Raw genomic sequence first — 21,018 nt, forward strand, 5'->3', positions numbered from 1 at the left:
GAGAGAGAGAGAGAGAGAGAGAGAGAGAGAGAGAGAGAGAGAGAGAGAGAGAGAGAGAGAGAGAGAGAGAGACAGAGAGAGAGAGACAACGAGAGAGAGAGAGACAACGAGAGAGAGAGAGAAAGAGACAGAGACAGAGAGAGAGAGAGACAACGAGAGAGAGAGAGAGAGAGAGAGAGAGAGAGAGAGAGACAACGAGAGAGAGAGAGAGACAACGAGAGAGAGAGAGAGAGAGAGAGAGAGAGAGAGAGAGAGAGAGAGAGACAACGAGAGAGAGAGAGAGCGAGAGAGCGAGAGAGATTTTAGGAGTCTACGTGCAAAACCGCACCCTACTACCTTAATAATAATAACATAGTGCCCTATGTAGTGCCCTGTCAAAGACACACAGGGCTGAAAGCAGTGCACTAGATAGAGAGTAGTAGGGTGTGACTTCAGACGCCCCCTGCATAACGGGTACAACAATGTGAACGGTATCATTCTCCTGGTTTCCCTTCAGTTGGTAGAAACCCAACGTCCAACTCATTTAAAAGGCCTGCTATGGGGGTTTGCTAGAGATAAAGACACATTGGTTGGTGAGGAGTTAAGGAGAGAGAGAAAGATTCATAATTAAATCAAATCATTTGACACAGTTTCCCCATCACTTTCCCCTGACTGAGTGATAAGAGTATGTCTAGGATGAGCCTCCACAGAGTTTATAAGGCTGATCACAGTCTCTTCCCTCTAGGATGAGCCTCCGCAGGGTTTATAAGGCTGATCACAGTCTCTTCCCTCTAGGATGAGCCTCCACAGGGTTTATAAGGCTGATCATAGTTTCTTCCCTCTAGGATGAGCCTCCACGGGGTTTATAAGGCTGATCACAGTCTCTTCCCTCTAGGATGAGCCTCCACAGGGTTTATAAGGCTGATCACAGTCTCTTCCCTCTAGGATGAGCCTCCACAGGGTTTATAAGGCTGATCACAGTCTCTTCCCTCTAGGATGAGCCTCCACGGGGTTTATAAGGCTGATCAGTCTCTTCCCTCTAGGATGAGCCTCCACAGGGTTTATAAGGCTGATCACAGTCTCTTCCCTCTAGGATGAGCCTCCACAGGGTTTATAAGGCTGATCACAGTCTCTTCCCTCTAGGATGAGCCTCCACAGGGTTTATAAGGCTGATCAGTCTCTTCCCTCTAGGATGAGCCTCCACAGGGTTTATAAGGCTGATCACAGTCTCTTCCCTCTAGGATGAGCCTCCACAGGGTTTATAAGGCTGATCAGTCTCTTCCCTCTAGGATGAGCCTCCACAGGGTTTATAAGGCGGATCACTGTCTCTTCCCTCTAGGATGAGCCTCCGCAGGGTTTATAAGGCTGATCACAGTCTCTTCCCTCTAGGATGAGCCTCCACAGGGTTTATAAGGCTGATCAGTCTCTTCCCTCTAGGATGAGCCTCCACAGGGTTTATAAGGCTGATCACTTGCTTACACTAAGACAGAGAGAGGGACAGAAAGAGGGGAGAAATAAAGGACTGGAAGAGGGGATGTAGCTGGCCGGCAAGTTGTTTAGACTACCAGCCTCTGATGGACAGCCGTCCGTCTGTCTGTGTGTGTGTTTTAGGACTTAGGCAAATTAACATCATTGCTCTAAATACACAAATAAGTGGTCCACAATGTATCCTGAGAATTAGCTCAGTAGTTTATCAACTGGTCAGTCCGGCCCAGTCTGTCCGACCCAGTCTGTCCGGGCCAGTCTGTCCGGGCCAGTCTGTCCGGGCCAGTCTGTCCGGGCCAGTCTGTCCGGGCCAGTCTGTCCGGGCCAGTCTGTCTGAGCGTGTGTGTTCACACACCCTCTTCCTTTAACACTGTCCATCAGCAGGTGTAAATCAAACTTGTGTAAAAACCTTTCAAATATAACTTACAAAGACAATGTTTAGGTACATATATTCATAATAAATCTATGTGGGGAAAAAAGTCAAAAGTTCCAAACAGTAAGACCAGGATCAGGTCAGAAGAGTCTCTATGGGCAGGGTGTGTGTGTGTGTATAGCTCTGTTTGATAGGTAATCATCAGACAGTGGTAAAAGGCTTATTTGTGGAATCATTAAGGATTAGTTTTAGTACAGTGTTGTAAAGTCCCCCCACTCTTTAACTTCCCCCTCAGCAACAACAACAAGTAACAAGCTCTCCGCTGCAGTTGGTTCCACATCCAGATAGCGACACTGATTGGCTGTCAGAATGGGGGGGGGGGGGGGGGGGGCACGGTGATGTCATAATCAGGCTCTGAGGGAAAAGGAAGTGTAGAATCAAGCCAGTTCAGGGCAGGTGTGAGTGGGGGTGCATAGCGACAGGCTGACGCCAGTAAAACACAGTCATCATCATTTTGTTCTACAGCGTTTACCACTCCCGCTTCCCTGGTTGCCGTGGGTGACGACCTTTGACTCCTCCCTCCAACACAGAAAGGCCAGTTGACCCCTTCACCCTTGACCGCTAACCTCCAGCAGTGGTCTGGGCTTCTCAGACAGGTTACAAAGTGACAGAGTGAGACAGGAGAGTTAAGAGTGAACCAACAGAGTGAATATAGTAATATAGAACAACAGATTTAGGACCAGCTTCCCCTCCCCATATCCTGTCATTAACCATTAGTGGGGGAAAATTAAAAACTGACCCAGGATCAGAGTCTGAGGGCAACTTCATCCTACAGAACACATCAACATATCTACAGACTCTGGAATAGTCCATTACAGATAGGAGAGGGGTGTGTGAGGGGAGGGATTGGGAGAGCTCATTTACAGTGGTTTAGAAGAGGGGAGGGATAGAACTGCCAGGTACAAGGCCATTAGAAGTGGTAACAGGGTTCAGTGGTCAAGGGTCATAGGTGACAGCCTGCACCAGAGGTGACTGGAGATCAGGGGTCTAGGTGAGGGCTCGCAGGGGTTAAAGGTCAAGGGCCAAAAGGTGACTTAAAAGGCAGTGACACAGTGTAACACAACAACTCTTCTGCTCTCTGTTCATCACCCTGCAATCATGGCAAGTCAGTGGGTCACGGTGAGGAGTCACGGGGGGGACGGGTGGGGGTTAAAGGCCAAAAGGTGACTTGAAAAAGGTCATAACCCCCCTGCGGTCACTGCAGCATGAGCTGCTTTAGGTTGTCGTGGAGGATGGTGTCCTTGACGTCTCGGAACACCAGGCGAATGTTCTCCGTGTTGATGGCTGTGGTGAAGTGGTGGTACAGGGGCTTCTGTGTCACGTCCCTCCTCTTCCCCCGGAAACAGTCCACTAGGAACCTCTGTACGTCGGCCAGGCTGTGTGGCTCCCCGGGGTACTCTGGGAAATAGTCCTTGATGGGGACCGAGCGCACCTTGTCCTCCAGAAGGTCCGTCTTGTTGAGGAACAGGATGATGGAGACGTTGGAGAAAACACGATTGTTGACGATCGTCTCGAAGATGTTGAGGGATTCGCTGAGACGGTTGGTTTGACGGTCCTCCATCAAGACCTGGGGGGGGGGGGGGGGGGGGTTAAGAGGTTAGGGGAGTAGGGTGTGTGTGTGTGTGAAATACAAATGATATTTAATTGTATATAACATCCAAAGACAGGTGTGTGTGTGTGTGCTGATTTAAGAGAGTGTGTGTGCATACATCCAAATTCTTGGTCATTTAATTTCATTCACAAGGACAGAAACGTGTGTGTGTGTGTGTAAACCCACCTGGTCATACTCTGAAGAGGAGACGAGGAAGAGGATGGAGGTGACAGAGTCAAAACACTCAAACCATCTCCGTCTCTCCGACCTTTGACCCCCAACGTCCACCATCTTAAATGGAACGTTCTTGATCTCAAAGTCGTACTCGTGGATACCTTTAGTGGGCTTACGGGCCAGGAGAATATCCTGCTGAGTCGGTAGGTAGTCCTGTAGGAGAGAACGAGAGAGAGAACGAGTGAATGAGAGAGAGAACGAGTGAATGGGAGAGAGAATGAGTGAATGAGAGAGAGAACGAGTGAATGAGAGAGAGAACGAGTGAATGGGAGAGTGATGGATGGAGAAGGTTGGTACTAACGGATTCCTTTAGTAGACTTACAAGCGAACAGGATATCCTGCTGAGTCGGAGAGAGCGAGTGAATGAGAGAGAGATCTGCTAGCTAACCAGGTAGAACAGATTGTGATGAACACACCCTTCTGTACATCTCCAGCTGTTTGAGCAGCATGCTCTCCTGTCCACTTTGTTCAGATGTTGAAATCAAGTGTCCTACCTGATTTATCAGAATGAGACTGTGCTTTGTGCTTTATGCTCATTGAACATTTATAAAACACAGACTAGACAGCTAGTATAACAGACTAGACAGCTAGTATAACAGACCAGACAGCTAGTATAACAGACCAGACAGCTAGTATAACAGACCAGACAGCTAGTATAACAGACTAGACAGCTAGTATAACAGACTAGACAGCTAGTATAACAGACTAGACAGCTAGTATAACAGACTAGACAGCTAGTATAACAGACCAGACAGCTAGTATAACAGACCAGACAGCTAGTATAACAGACCAGACAGCTAGTATAACAGACCAGACAGCTAGTATAACAGACCAGACAGCTAGTATAACAGACCAGACAGCTAGTATAACAGACCAGACAGCTAGTATAACAGACCAGACAGCTAGTATAACAGACCAGACAGCTAGTATAACAGACCAGACTGCTAGTATAACAGACTAGACTGCTAGTAAAACAGACTAGACTGCTAGTATAACAGACTAGACTGCTAGTATAACAGACTAGACAGCTAGTATAACAGACCAGACAGCTAGTATAACAGACCAGACAGCTAGTATAACAGACCAGACAGCTGGTATAACAGACCAGACAGCTAGTATAACAGACCAGACAGCTAGTATAACAGACTAGACAGCTAGTATAACAGACTAGACAGCTAGTATAACAGACTAGACAGCTAGTATAACAGACTAGACAGCTACTATAACAGACTAGACAGCTAGTATAACAGACTAGACAGCTAGTATAACAGACTAGACAGCTAGTATAACAGACTAGACAGCTAGTATAACAGACCAGACAGCTAGTATAACAGACTAGACTGCTAGTATAACAGACTAGACTGCTAGTATAACAGACCAGACTGCTAGTATAACAGACCAGACAGCTAGTATAACAGACTAGACAGCTAGTATAACAGACTAGACAGCTAGTATAACAGACTAGACTGCTAGTATAACAGACTAGACTGCTAGTATAACAGACTAGACTGCTAGTATAACAGACTAGACTGCTAGTATAACAGACTAGACTGCTAGTATAACAGACTAGACTGCTAGTATAACAGACTAGACAGCTAGTATAACAGACTAGACAGCTAGTATAACAGACTAGACAGCTAGTATAACAGACTAGACTGCTAGTATAACAGACTAGACTGCTAGTATAACAGACCAGACAGCTAGTATAACAGACCAGACAGCTAGTATAACATACTAGACTGCTAGTATAACAGACTAGACAGCTAGTATAACAGACCAGACAGCTAGTATAACATACTAGACTGCTAGTATAACAGACTAGACTGCTAGTATAACAGACTAGACAGCTAGTATAACAGTCTGGTTAAGATGCTGCTAGTGGTATTATATAACAGACTAGACTGCTAGTATAACAGACTAGACTGCTAGTATAACAGACCAGACAGCTAGTATAACAGACTAGACTGCTAGTATAACAGACCAGACAGCTAGTATAACAGTCTGGTTAAGATGCTGCTAGTGGTATTATATAACAGACTAGACTGCTAGTATAACAGACTAGACAGCTAGTATAACAGACTAGACAGCTAGTATAACAGACTAGACTGCTAGTATAACAGACTAGACAGCTAGTATAACAGACTAGACAGCTAGTATAACAGACTAGACAGCTAGTATAACAGACTAGACTGCTAGTATAACAGACCAGACAGCTAGTATAACAGTCTGGTTAAGATGCTGCTAGTGGTATTATATAACAGACTAGACAGCTAGTATAACAGACTAGACAGCTAGTATAACAGACTAGACTGCTAGTATAACAGACTAGACTGCTAGTATAACAGACTAGACTGCTAGTATAACAGACTAGACAGCTAGTATAACAGACTAGACAGCTAGTATAACAGACTAGACTGCTAGTATAACAGACCAGACAGCTAGTATAACAGTCTGGTTAAGATGCTGCTAGTGGTATTATATAACAGACTAGACAGCTAGTATAACAGACTAGACAGCTAGTATAACAGACTAGACTGCTAGTATAACAGACTAGACTGCTAGTATAACAGACTAGACTGCTAGTATAACAGACTAGACTGCTAGTATAACAGACTAGACAGCTAGTATAACAGACTAGACAGCTAGTATAACAGACTAGACAGCTAGTATAACAGACTAGACAGCTAGTATAACAGACTAGACTGCTAGTATAACAGACTAGACTGCTAGTATAACAGACTAGACTGCTAGTATAACAGACTAGACTGCTAGTATAACAGACTAGACTGCTAGTATAACAGACTAGACTGCTAGTATAACAGACTAGACTGCTAGTATAACAGACTAGACTGCTAGTATAACAGACTAGACAGCTAGTATAACAGACCAGACAGCTAGTATAACAGACTAGACTGCTAGTATAACAGACTAGACTGCTAGTATAACAGACCAGACAGCTAGTATAACAGACCAGACAGCTAGTATAACAGACCAGACGGCTAGTATAACAGACTAGACTGCTAGTATAACAGACTAGACAGCTAGTATAACAGACTAGACAGCTAGTATAACAGACTAGACTGCTAGTATAACAGACTAGACAGCTAGTATAACAGACTAGACAGCTAGTATAACAGACTAGACAGCTAGTATAACAGACTAGACTGCTAGTATAACAGACCAGACAGCTAGTATAACAGTCTGGTTAAGATGCTGCTAGTGGTATTATATAACAGACTAGACAGCTAGTATAACAGACTAGACAGCTAGTATAACAGACTAGACTGCTAGTATAACAGACTAGACTGCTAGTATAACAGACTAGACTGCTAGTATAACAGACTAGACTGCTAGTATAACAGACTAGACAGCTAGTATAACAGACTAGACAGCTAGTATAACAGACTAGACAGCTAGTATAACAGACTAGACAGCTAGTATAACAGACTAGACTGCTAGTATAACAGACCAGACAGCTAGTATAACAGTCTGGTTAAGATGCTGCTAGTGGTATTATATAACAGACTAGACAGCTAGTATAACAGACTAGACAGCTAGTATAACAGACTAGACTGCTAGTATAACAGACTAGACTGCTAGTATAACAGACTAGACTGCTAGTATAACAGACTAGACTGCTAGTATAACAGACTAGACAGCTAGTATAACAGACTAGACAGCTAGTATAACAGACTAGACAGCTAGTATAACAGACTAGACAGCTAGTATAACAGACTAGACTGCTAGTATAACAGACTAGACTGCTAGTATAACAGACTAGACAGCTAGTATAACAGACTAGACTGCTAGTATAACAGACTAGACAGCTAGTATAACAGACTAGACAGCTAGTATAACAGACTAGACAGCTAGTATAACAGACTAGACTGCTAGTATAACAGACCAGACAGCTAGTATAACAGTCTGGTTAAGATGCTGCTAGTGGTATTATATAACAGACTAGACAGCTAGTATAACAGACTAGACAGCTAGTATAACAGACTAGACTGCTAGTATAACAGACTAGACTGCTAGTATAACAGACTAGACTGCTAGTATAACAGACTAGACTGCTAGTATAACAGACTAGACAGCTAGTATAACAGACTAGACAGCTAGTATAACAGACTAGACAGCTAGTATAACAGACTAGACAGCTAGTATAACAGACTAGACTGCTAGTATAACAGACTAGACTGCTAGTATAACAGACTAGACTGCTAGTATAACAGACTAGACTGCTAGTATAACAGACTAGACTGCTAGTATAACAGACTAGACTGCTAGTATAACAGACTAGACTGCTAGTATAACAGACTAGACAGCTAGTATAACAGACTAGACAGCTAGTATAACAGACCAGACAGCTAGTATAACAGACTAGACTGCTAGTATAACAGACTAGACTGCTAGTATAACAGACCAGACAGCTAGTATAACAGACCAGACAGCTAGTATAACAGACCAGACGGCTAGTATAACAGACTAGACTGCTAGTATAACAGACTAGACAGCTAGTATAACAGACTAGACAGCTAGTATAACAGACTAGACAGCTAGTATAACAGACCAGACAGCTAGTATAACAGACCAGACAGCTAGTATAACAGACTAGACAGCTAGTATAACAGACTAGACAGCTAGTATAACAGTCTGGCTAAGATGCTGCTAGTAGTATTATATAACAGACTAGACAGCTAGTATAACAGTCTGGCTAAGATGCTGCTAGTAGTATTATATAACAGACTAGACAGCTAGTATAACAGACTGGCTAAGATGCTGCTAGTAGTATTATATAACAGACTAGACAGCTAGTATAACAGACTAGACAGCTAGTATAACAGTCTGGTTAAGATGCTGCTAGTAGTATTATATAACAGACTAGACAGCTAGTATAACAGACTAGACAGCTAGTATAACAGACTAGACAGCTAGTATAACAGACTAGACAGCTAGTATAACAGACTAGACTGCTAGTATAACAGACTAGACTGCTAGTATAACAGACTAGACTGCTAGTATAACAGACTAGACAGCTAACAGGCTGGTTAAGATGCTGCTAGTATAACAGTCTGGTTAAGATGCTGCTAGCGGTACCCGAATGCAGCGCGAGACAAACTGAGAATTAATTTCCCAGAATCCACGTTCATTGATACTCCTGTTGTAGTAGTGTCTGCTCTGCTCTCAATCTGAGGAGTTGAGACATAAACAGGGTTTCATTAGAAAAGGTTAACTTCTCCTCTATTGCAGTATAATAATGTCTCCGTGTGTTGTGGTGTCCATATGACCCATTCTGTTGGACCAAACCTCAAATGGAAATAGGGAGGGGAAACCGCTTGTCAGAGAATTGATCTCTCATCTTCGTTGTCGTGAGTGACAGGGGGAGGGGCTTGGTGTGTGAGTGGCAGGGGGAGGGGCTTGGTGTGTGAGGGGGAGGGGCTTGGTGTGTGAGTGACAGGGGGAGGATGCTTGGTGTGTGAGTGACAGGGGGAGGGGCTTGGCGTGTGAGTGACAGGGGGAGGGGCTTGGCGTGTGAGTGACAGGGGGAGGGGCTTCGTGTGTGTGTGTAAATGGGAAGGTGCATACAGCGCAGAAGGAACGAATGAGACAAGACCAAAAAGAAAACATGAGAACAAATTGGACATAAAACAAGATCTTTACAAACTGAAGGAAGGAAGGAAAGAGATCTTTAAACGGAAGGAAGGAAAGAAGGAAGGAAGGAAGGAAGGAAGGAAGGAAGGAAGGAGATGTTTACAAACTGAAGGAAGGAAGGAGATCTTTAAACTGAAGGAAGGAAGGAAGGAGATCTTTACAAACTGAAGGAAGGAAGGAGATCTTTACAAACTGAAGGAAGGAAGGAAGGAAGGAAAGAGATCTTTAAACTGAAGGAAGGAAAGAGATCTTTAAACTGAAGGAAGGAAGGAGATCTTTACAAACTGAAGGAAGGAGATCATTACAAACTGAAGGAAGGAGATCATTACAAACTGAAGGAAGGAAGGAGATCATTACAAACTGAAGGAAGGGAGGAGATCATTACAAACTGAAGGAAGGAAGGAGATCATTACAAACTGAAGGAAGGGAGGAGATCATTACAAACTGAAGGAAGGAGATCATTACAAACTGAAGGAAGGAGATCATTACAAACTGAAGGAAGGAGATCATTACAAACTGAAGGAAGGAGATCATTACAAACTGAAGGAAGGAGATCATTACAAACTGAAGGAAGGAGATCATTACAAACTGAAGGAAGGAGATCATTACAAACTGAAGGAAGGAGATCATTACAAACTGAAGGAAGGAAGGAGATCATTACAAACTGAAGGAAGGAAGGAGATCATTACAAACTGAAGGAAGGAAGGAGATCATTACAAACTGAAGGAAGGAAGGAGATCATTACAAACTGAAGGAAGGAAGGAGATCATTACAAACTGAAGGAAGGAAGGAGATCATTACAAACTGAAGGAAGGAAGGAGATCATTACAAACTGAAGGAAGGGAGGAGATCATTACAAACTGAAGGAAGGGAGGAGATCATTACAAACTGAAGGAAGGGAGGAGATCATTACAAACTGAAGGAAGGGAGGAGATCATTACAAACTGAAGGAAGGGAGGAGATCATTACAAACTGAAGGAAGGGAGGAGATCATTACAAACTGAAGGAAGGGAGGAGATCATTACAAACTGAAGGAAGGGAGGAGATCATTACAAACTGAAGGAAGGAGATCATTACAAACTGAAGGAAGGAAGGAGATCATTACAAACTGAAGGAAGGAAGGAGATCATTACAAACTGAAGGAAGGAAGGAGATCATTACAAACTGAAGGAAGGAAGGAGATCATTACAAACTGAAGGAAGGAGATCATTACAAACTGAAGGAAGGAAGGAGATCATTACAAACTGAAGGAAGGAAGGAGATCATTACAAACTGAAGGAAGGAGATCATTACAAACTGAAGGAAGGGAGGAGATCATTACAAACTGAAGGAAGGGAGGAGATCATTACAAACTGAAGGAAGGGAGGAGATCATTACAAACTGAAGGAAGGAGATCATTACAAACTGAAGGAAGGAGATCATTACAAACTGAAGGAAGGAGATCATTACAAACTGAAGGAAGGAAGGAGATCATTACAAACTGAAGGAAGGAGATCATTACAAACTGAAGGAAGGAAGGAGATGATTACAAACTGAAGGAAGGAGATCATTACAAACTTGTATGTGTTGTATGTGTGTGTGTTGTATGTGTATTGTATGTGTATTGTGTGTTGTATGTGTTGTGTGTGTGTGTGTTGTGTATGTGTTGTGTATGTGTATGTGTTGTGTATGTGTGTGTTGTATGTGTTGTATGTGTGTGTGTTGTATGTGTTGTATGTGTGTGTTGTATGTGTTGTATGTGTGTGTTGTATGTGTTGTATGTGTGTGTTGTATGTGTTGTAGGAAGGAGATCTTTAAACTGAAGGAAGGAAGGAAGGAAAGAGATCTTTAAACTGAAGGAAGGAAAGAGATTTTTAAACTGAAGGAAGGAAGGAGATCTTTACAAACTGAAGGAAGGAGATCATTACAAACTGAAGGAAGGAAGGAGATCATTACAAACTGAAGGAAGGAAGGAGATCATTACAAACTGAAGGAAGGAAGGAGATCATTACAAACTGAAGGAAGGGAGGAGATCATTACAAACTGAAGGAAGGAAGGAGATCATTACAAACTGAAGGAAGGGAGGAGATCATTACAAACTGAAGGAAGGAAGGAGATCATTACAAACTGAAGGAAGGAGATCATTACAAACTGAAGGAAGGAAGGAGATCATTACAAACTGAAGGAAGGAAGGAGATCATTACAAACTGAAGGAAGGAAGGAGATCATTACAAACTGAAGGAAGGAAGGAGATCATTACAAACTGAAGGAAGGAAGGAGATCATTACAAACTGAAGGAAGGAAGGAGATCATTACAAACTGAAGGAAGGAAGGAGATCATTACAAACTGAAGGAAGGAAGGAGATCATTACAAACTGAAGGAAGGAAGGAGATCATTACAAACTGAAGGAAGGAGATCATTACAAACTGAAGGAAGGAAGGAGATCATTACAAACTGAAGGAAGGAAGGAGATCATTACAAACTGAAGGAAGGGAGGAGATCATTACAAACTGAAGGAAGGGAGGAGATCATTACAAACTGAAGGAAGGGAGGAGATCATTACAAACTGAAGGAAGGGAGGAGATCATTACAAACTGAAGGAAGGGAGGAGATCATTACAAACTGAAGGAAGGGAGGAGATCATTACAAACTGAAGGAAGGGAGGAGATCATTACAAACTGAAGGAAGGGAGGAGATCATTACAAACTGAAGGAAGGGAGGAGATCATTACAAACTGAAGGAAGGAAGGAGATCATTACAAACTGAAGGAAGGAAGGAGATCATTACAAACTGAAGGAAGGGAGGAGATCATTACAAACTGAAGGGAGGAGATCATTACAAACTGAAGGGAGGAGATCATTACAAACTGAAGGAAGGGAGGAGATCATTACAAACTGAAGGAAGGAGATCATTACAAACTGAAGGAAGGAGATCATTACAAACTGAAGGAAGGAGATCATTACAAACTGAAGGAAGGAGATCATTACAAACTGAAGGAAGGAGATCATTACAAACTGAAGGAAGGAGATCATTACAAACTGAAGGAAGGAGATCATTACAAACTAAAGGAAGGAGATCATTACAAACTGAAGGAAGGAGATCATTACAAACTGAAGGAAGGAGATCATTACAAACTGAAGGAAGGAGATCATTACAAACTGAAGGAAGGAAGGAGATCATTACAAACTGAAGGAAGGAAGGAAGGAAAGAGATCTTTAAACTGAAGGAAGGAAAGAGATCTTTAAACTGAAGGAAGGAAGGAGATCTTTACAAACTGAAGGAAGGAGATCATTACAAACTGAAGGAAGGAGATCATTACAAACTGAAGGAAGGAAGGAGATCATTACAAACTGAAGGAAGGGAGGAGATCATTACAAACTGAAGGAAGGGAGGAGATCATTACAAACTGAAGGAAGGAAGGAGATCATTACAAACTGAAGGAAGGGAGGAGATCATTACAAACTGAAGGAAGGAGATCATTACAAACTGAAGGAAGGAGATCATTACAAACTGAAGGAAGGAGATCATTACAAACTGAAGGAAGGAGATCATTACAAACTGAAGGAAGGAGATCATTACAAACTGAAGGAAGGAAGGAGATCATTACAAACTGAAGGAAGGAGATCATTACAAACTGAAGGAAGGAAGGAGATCATTACAAACTGAAGGAAGGAAGGAGATCATTACAAACTGAAGGAAGGAAGGAGATCATTACAAACTGAAGGAAGGGAGGAGATCATTACAAACTGAAGGAAGGGAGGAGATCATTACAAACTGAAGGAAGGGAGGAGATCATTACAAACTGAAGGAAGGGAGGAGATCATTACAAACTGAAGGAAGGAGATCATTACAAACTGAAGGAAGGAAGGAGATCATTACAAACTGAAGGAAGGAGATCATTACAAACTGAAGGAAGGAAGGAGATCATTACAAACTGAAGGAAGGAGATCATTACAAACTGAAGGAAGGAAGGAGATCATTACAAACTGAAGGAAGGAAGGAAGGAAAGAGATCTTTAAACTGAAGGAAGGAAGGAGATCATTACAAACTGAAGGAAGGAGATCATTACAAACTGAAGGAAGGAGATCATTACAAACTGAAGGAAGGAAGGAGATCATTACAAACTGAAGGAAGGAGATCATTACAAACTTGTATGTGTTGTATGTGTGTGTGTTGTAGGTGTGTGTGTTGTGTATGTGTTGTGTATGTGTATGTGTTGTGTATGTGTGTGTTGTATGTGTTGTATGTGTGTGTGTTGTATGTGTTGTATGTGTGTGTTGTATGTGTTGTATGTGTGTTGTATGTGTTGTATGTGTGTGTTGTATGTGTATGTGTGTGTTGTATGTGTATGTGTGTGTTGTATGTGTTGTATGTGTTGTATGTGTGTGTTGTATGTGTGTTGTATGTGTATGTGTGTGTTGTATGTGTGTGTGTGTGTGTGTTGTATGTGTGTGTGTGTTGTATGTGTGTGTGTGTGTTGTATGTGTGTGTGTGTTGTATGTGTGTGTGTGTTGTATGTGTGTGTGTGTGTGTTGTATGTGTGTGTGTGTTGTATGTGTGTGTTGTATGTGTGTGTTGTATGTGTTCCATTCCAGAGGAGGATTCCTGCCATTCTAGACGCTGTGACATCAAAGATCAGGCTGCACTGGAAAAGCCATCAGTGAAGTCACTATCAGGATACCAGCCAGAGATACAGAGTTACACTCCTCATTCCATTCCTCTGCACTGCCCGTGAAGAACAGGGAGAAAAGTTGAGAAAGACTAGAGAGAGAGAGAGGTCGGTTTCCCCCTCTTTAGTCAGAAGGAGATCAGGCCTTCACTGGTAGCACACCCTGACATCTCAGAGAGAGATGGGAGATATGTGAGGAGATGGATAGAACCACAGAGGGAGGAGAGAGAGAGGGGGACGGCTTCACTTCTCTTTTCATTCTGACTGTTACTTCATCAGCAGTAGTGTATAGATGCATAAGAGATGGGTGGGACTTACCGGCTGTCCCAGCTTTTCCAAATGATCCAGGAAATACTTTACAGACTCCCCCTGGGAGAGGAGAGGGGAGAGCGGAGAACATGTCAGATTGGTTCAGTTATTCAGAGTTCAAGCACACGTACTACAGAGGTCATGTTATTCATATTAAAAGTGAATCAAAAGTAGTGTTGTGTGGGTGGATGTGAAAAGGCCAAGGACTCCTTTAAAAACAGGAAGACAAGTGTGTTGACCTCTGACTCTCACGCGCAGCGCTGCCTGAAAATCAAGGCAATGAGGCGACACTCGCTTCCTGCGCCCGCCGGACTGAACAGGAAATGCAGAGATCTCAGAACAAACACACACACACACAAACAGCATCTATAAATGAAACCCTGAGTAACACGCTGCTCAGGTAGCAGCAGACACAGAACAGAACAAACAGAAGGTGTTTGTGTGTGTCTGTTTAGGCTAAGTGTGTGTGTGTGTGTGTGTGTGTGTGTGTGTGTGTGTGTGTGTGTGTGTGTGTGTGTGTGTGGTGTACGCAAGAAAGGAGAGCGAGAAAGACAGAAAGAGAAACCAAGCTGTGGCCTTGAGAATACCACATGCACACAGAACAGCTGTGAAACCACAGAGGTACCACTACTAGCACGATGCCATAACCCCCAGGAGGAGGCTCAAACCAGAGAGGTACCACTACTACCACGATGCCTTAACCCCCAGGAGGAGGCTGAAACTACAGGCACCACTACCACGATGCCTTAACCCCCAGGAGGAGGCTGAAACCAGAAGTACCACTACTAGCACGATGCCAAAACCCCCAGGAGAAGGCTGAAACGACAGAGGCACCACTACCACGATGCCTTAACCCCCAGGAGGAGGCTGAAACCAGAGGTAACACTACCACGATGCCATAACCCCCAGGAGGAGGCTGAAACCACAGAGGTACCACTACTACCACGATGCCTTAACCCCCAGGAGGAGGCTGAAACCAGAGGTACCACTACTAGCACGATGCCAAAACCCCCAGGAGAAGGCTGAAACGACAGAGGCACCACTACCACGATGCCTTAACCCCCAGGAGGAGGCTGAAACCAGAGGTAACACTACCACAATGCCATAACCCCCAGGAGGAGGCTGAAACTAGAGGCACCACTACCACAATGCCATAACCCCCAGGAGGAGTCTCAAACCAGAAGTACCACTACCACGATGCCTTAACCCCCAGGAGGAGGCTGAAACCAGAGGTAACACTACCACAATGCCATAACCCCCAGGAGGAGGCTGAAACTAGAGGCACCACTACCACAATGCCATAACCCCCAGGAGGAGTCTCAAACCAGAAGTACCACTAGCACGATGCCATAACCCCAGGAGTAGGCTGAAACCACAGAAGTACCACTAGCACGATGCCATAACCCCATAGCACGATGCCATAACCCCATAGCACGATGCCATAACCCCATAGCACGATGCCATAACCTCCAGGAGGAGGCTCAAACCAGAAGTACCACTACCACGATGCCATAACCCCCAGGAGGAGGCTGAAACCACAGAAGTACCACTACCACGATGCCATAACCCCGGGAGGAGGCTGAAACCAGAGGCACCACTACTAGCACGATGCCATAACCCCCAGGAGGAGGCTGAAACCAGAGGCACCACTAGCAGCAGGATACAAGGCGAGGGGAGGAGTAGACAGACGACCCCCCCCCCCCCTAAAGAGCCATAGATCACAACACATTCTATTCTAAGGGGAAACCCCCCTCCTCCCACACAACTACACCTGTGGGACTTTCTATTTTGGGCTAACATGGGGGGGCATGTGAGGAGCTGTGAAACCAGAGTGGGGGGGGGGCAACTACGACCAGAAGGACTAGGTAGTGTTAGACCGTGGCTTTAGATTAGCATCCAGGGGCAAGTGGGAAACCACATCCAAGTCACAAATCACTCAGTTCCAATGTTAATCATCCCACTCGGGGTTCCACCCTGTCACCGGAAACTGTTCAAGTCTCTTGTGTGACTCATACACAACATGGGGGGAAAAGACCCCCCCCCCCCCAGACTTCTGCTGTGGTTACAACCTCGAGGCTTCAGTCATGGAGATGATCTATTGACATACATAGAACGAACACGGATATACAGAAATAGTTTCCAGAATAAGCGACTGATACTTTCTAAGAGCTAAAACAGGAGGTGTTTTAAAAGGCCTATTTCTGCTTCCTAAATGGTTAATAAAGTCATTATTACCATCAGCTAATTATCAGATGACGACAGTCTCTCTCCTTTCCTGAGAACAACTTAAGTCTTATTTGAATGTAACTGCCATCAACTGTCAGGCTGCAGGTTTGTTGACAACCTGCCAAATCAAATAAAGCTTTGAGAATTTGAATGTGAGACAGACGCTGCACGTCTGTCCTGTGATTATCTACGAACAACAATAAAATAATAAAGAGCGAGAGAAAAAGATTGAATGATGAAGAGTGAGAGAGGGAGAGAGTATCAAAACTCAGTGTTTAAAGTAGTGTAAAACCCATAGACTGTGTTCAAACCCATAGACTGGGTTTAAACCCATAGACAGTATTTAAAGCAGTGTAAAACCCATAGACTGGGTTTAAACCCATAGACAGTATTTAAAGCAGTGTAAAACCCATAGACTGGGTTTAAACCCATAGACTGTGTTTAAAGCAGTGTAAAACCCATAGACTGGGTTTAAACCCATAGACAGTATTTAAAGCAGTGTAAAACCCATAGACTGGGTTTAAACCCATAGACAGTATTTAAAGCAGTGTAAAACCCATAGACTGGGTTTAAACCCATAGACAGTGTTTAAAGCCGTGTAAAACCCATAGACTGTGTTTAAAGCAGTGTAAAACCCATAGACAGTGTTTAAAGTAGTGTAAAACCCATAGACAGTGTTTAAAGCAGTGTAAAACCCATAGACTGTGTTTAAAGCAGTGTAAAATCCATAGACAGTGTTTAAAGCAGTGTAAAACCCATAGACAGTGTTTAAAGCAGTGTAAAACCCATAGACAGTGTTTAAAGTAGTGTAAAACCCATAGACAGTGTTTAAAGCAGTGTAAAACCCATAGACTGTGTTTAAAGCAGTGTAAAATCCATAGACAGTGTTTAAAGCAGTGTAAAACCCATAGACTGTGTTTAAAGCAGTGTAAAACCCATAGACAGTGTTTAAAGCAGTGTAAAACCCATAGACAGTGTTTAAAGCAGTGTAAAACCCATAGACAGTGTTTAAAGCAGTGTAAAACCCATAGACTGGGTTTAAAGCAGTTTAAAGCAGTGTAAAACCCATAGACAGTGTTTAAAGCAGTGTAAAACCCATAGACAGTGTTTAAAGCAGTGTAAAACCCATAGACAGTGTTTAAAGCAGTGTAAAACCCATAGACTGGGTTTAAAGCAGTGTAAAACCCATAGACTGGGTTTAAACCCATAGACTGTGTTTAAAGCAGTGTAAAACCCATAGACTGTGTTTAAAGCAGTGTAAAACCCATAGACAGTATTTAAAGCAGTGTAAAACCCATAGACTGTATTTAAAGCAGTGTAAAACCCATAGACTGTGTTTAAAGCCGTGTAAAACCCATAGACTGTGTTTAAAGCAGTGTAAAACCCATAGACAGTATTTAAAGCAGTGTAAAACCCATAGACAGTATTTAAAGCAGTGTAAAACCCATAGACAGTATTTAAAGCAGTGTAAAACCCATAGACTGTGTTTAAAGCCGTGTAAAACCCATAGACTGTGTTTAAAGCAGTGTAAAACCCATAGACAGTGTTTAAAGTAGTGTAAAACCCATAGACAGTGTTTAAAGCAGTGTAAAACCCATAGACTGTGTTTAAAGCAGTGTAAAATCCATAGACAGTGTTTAAAGCAGTGTAAAACCCATAGACTGTGTTTAAAGCAGTGTAAAACCCATAGACAGTGTTTAAAGCAGTGTAAAACCCATAGACAGTGTTTAAAGCAGTGTAAAACCCATAGACTGGGTTTAAAGCAGTGTAAAACCCATAGACTGTGTTTAAAGCAGTGTAAAACCCATAGACTGTGTTTAAAGCAGTGTAAAACCCATAGACAGTGTTTAAAGTAGTGTAAAACCCATAGACAGTGTTTAAAGCAGTGTAAAACCCATAGACTGTGTTTAAAGCAGTGTAAAACCCATAGACAGTGTTTAAAGCAGTGTAAAACCCATAGACTGTGTTTAAAGCAGTGTAAAACCCATAGACAGTGTTTAAAGCAGTGTAAAACCCATAGACAGTGTTTAAAGCAGTGTAAAACCCATAGACAGTGTTTAAAGCAGTGTAAAACCCATAGACTGGGTTTAAAGCAGTGTAAAACCCATAGACTGGGTTTAAACCCATAGACTGTGTTTAAAGCAGTGTAAAACCCATAGACTGTGTTTAAAGCAGTGTAAAACCCATAGACTGTGTTTAAAGCAGTGTAAAACCCATAGACAGTATTTAAAGCAGTGTAAAACCCATAGACAGTGTTTAAAGTAGTGTAAAACCCATAGACTGTGTTTAAAGCAGTGTAAAACCCATAGTGTTTAAAGCAGTGTAAAACCCATAGACTGTGTTTAAAGCAGTGCAAAACCCATAGGCTGTGTTTAAAGCAGTGTAAAACCCATAGACTGTGTTTAAAGCAGTGTAAAACCCATAGACAGTATTTAAAGCAGTGTAAAACCCATAGACTGGGTTTAAACCCATAGACAGTATTTAAAGCAGTGTAAAACCCATAGACTGGGTTTAAACCCATAGACAGTGTTTAAAGCCGTGTAAAACCCATAGACTGTGTTTAAAGCAGTGTAAAACCCATAGACAGTGTTTAAAGTAGTGTAAAACCCATAGACAGTGTTTAAAGCAGTGTAAAACCCATAGACAGTGTTTAAAGCAGTGTAAAACCCATAGACAGTGTTTAAAGCAGTGTAAAACCCATAGACAGTGTTTAAAGTAGTGTAAAACCCATAGACAGTGTTTAAAGCAGTGTAAAACCCATAGACTGTGTTTAAAGCAGTGTAAAATCCATAGACAGTGTTTAAAGCAGTGTAAAACCCATAGACTGTGTTTAAAGCAGTGTAAAACCCATAGACAGTGTTTAAAGCAGTGTAAAACCCATAGACAGTGTTTAAAGCAGTGTAAAACCCATAGACAGTGTTTAAAGCAGTGTAAAACCCATAGACTGGGTTTAAAGCAGTGTAAAACCCATAGACAGTGTTTAAAGCAGTGTAAAACCCATAGACAGTGTTTAAAGCAGTGTAAAACCCATAGACTGGGTTTAAAGCAGTGTAAAACCCATAGACTGGGTTTAAACCCATAGACTGTGTTTAAAGCAGTGTAAAACCCATAGACTGTGTTTAAAGCAGTGTAAAACCCATAGACTGTGTTTAAAGCAGTGTAAAACCCATAGACAGTATTTAAAGCAGTGTAAAACCCATAGACAGTATTTAAAGCAGTGTAAAACCCATAGACTGTGTTTAAAGCCGTGTAAAACCCATAGACTGTGTTTAAAGCAGTGTAAAACCCATAGACAGTGTTTAAAGTAGTGTAAAACCCATAGACAGTGTTTAAAGCAGTGTAAAACCCATAGACTGTGTTTAAAGCAGTGTAAAATCCATAGACAGTGTTTAAAGCAGTGTAAAACCCATAGACTGTGTTTAAAGCAGTGTAAAACCCATAGACAGTGTTTAAAGCAGTGTAAAACCCATAGACAGTGTTTAAAGCAGTGTAAAACCCATAGACTGTGTTTAAAGCAGTGTAAAACCCATAGACTGTGTTTAAAGCAGTGTAAAACCCATAGACTGTGTTTAAAGCAGTGTAAAACCCATAGACAGTGTTTAAAGTAGTGTAAAACCCATAGACAGTGTTTAAAGCAGTGTAAAACCCATAGACTGTGTTTAAAGCAGTGTAAAACCCATAGACAGTGTTTAAAGCAGTGTAAAACCCATAGACTGTGTTTAAAGCAGTGTAAAACCCATAGACAGTGTTTAAAGCAGTGTAAAACCCATAGACAGTGTTTAAAGCAGTGTAAAACCCATAGACAGTGTTTAAAGCAGTGTAAAACCCATAGACTGGGTTTAAAGCAGTGTAAAACCCATAGACTGGGTTTAAACCCATAGACTGTGTTTAAAGCAGTGTAAAACCCATAGACTGTGTTTAAAGCAGTGTAAAACCCATAGACTGTGTTTAAAGCAGTGTAAAACCCATAGACAGTATTTAAAGCAGTGTAAAACCCATAGACAGTATTTAAAGCAGTGTAAAACCCATAGACTGGGTTTAAACCCATAGACTGTGTTTAAAGCAGTGTAAAACCCATAGACTGTGTTTAAAGCAGTGTAAAACCCATAGACAGTGTTTAAAGCAGTGTAAAACCCATAGACAGTGTTTAAAGTAGTGTAAAACCCATAGACTGTGTTTAAAGCAGTGTAAAACCCATAGTGTTTAAAGCAGTGTAAAACCCATAGACTGTGTTTAAAGCAGTGCAAAACCCATAGACTGTGTTTAAAGCAGTGTAAAACCCATAGACTGTGTTTAAAGCAGTGTAAAACCCATAGACAGTATTTAAAGCAGTGTAAAACCCATAGACTGTGTTTAAAGCAGTGCAAAACCCATAGACTGTGTTTAAAGCAGTGTAAAACCCATAGACTGTGTTTAAAGCAGTGTAAAACCCATAGACAGTATTTAAAGCAGTGTAAAAC

At 42.3% G+C, this 21,018-nt stretch overlaps 1 protein-coding gene across 1 annotated transcript in view; it reads right to left on the reverse strand.

Moving 5' to 3' along the window:
- Positions 1–214: 214 nt before the first annotated feature.
- The window catches only part of LOC110485327 (guanine nucleotide-binding protein subunit alpha-13), a 49,216-nt gene continuing 28,412 nt past the window's right edge, over positions 215–21,018 (reverse strand). Inside the window, exons 3-5 of the mRNA XM_036939436.1 lie at positions 14,342–14,392; positions 3,675–3,875; positions 215–3,464 (exon numbers count right to left, since the gene is read on the reverse strand). Of these exons, the coding sequence (XP_036795331.1) occupies positions 3,093–3,464; positions 3,675–3,875; positions 14,342–14,392 (624 nt within the window). The 3' untranslated portion in view covers positions 215–3,092. The remainder of the gene's footprint in view (positions 3,465–3,674; positions 3,876–14,341; positions 14,393–21,018) is intronic.

The sequence above is a fragment of the Oncorhynchus mykiss genome, chromosome 12 (genome assembly GCF_013265735.2).
Source record: "Oncorhynchus mykiss isolate Arlee chromosome 12, USDA_OmykA_1.1, whole genome shotgun sequence".
Taxonomy (NCBI): domain Eukaryota; kingdom Metazoa; phylum Chordata; class Actinopteri; order Salmoniformes; family Salmonidae; genus Oncorhynchus; species Oncorhynchus mykiss.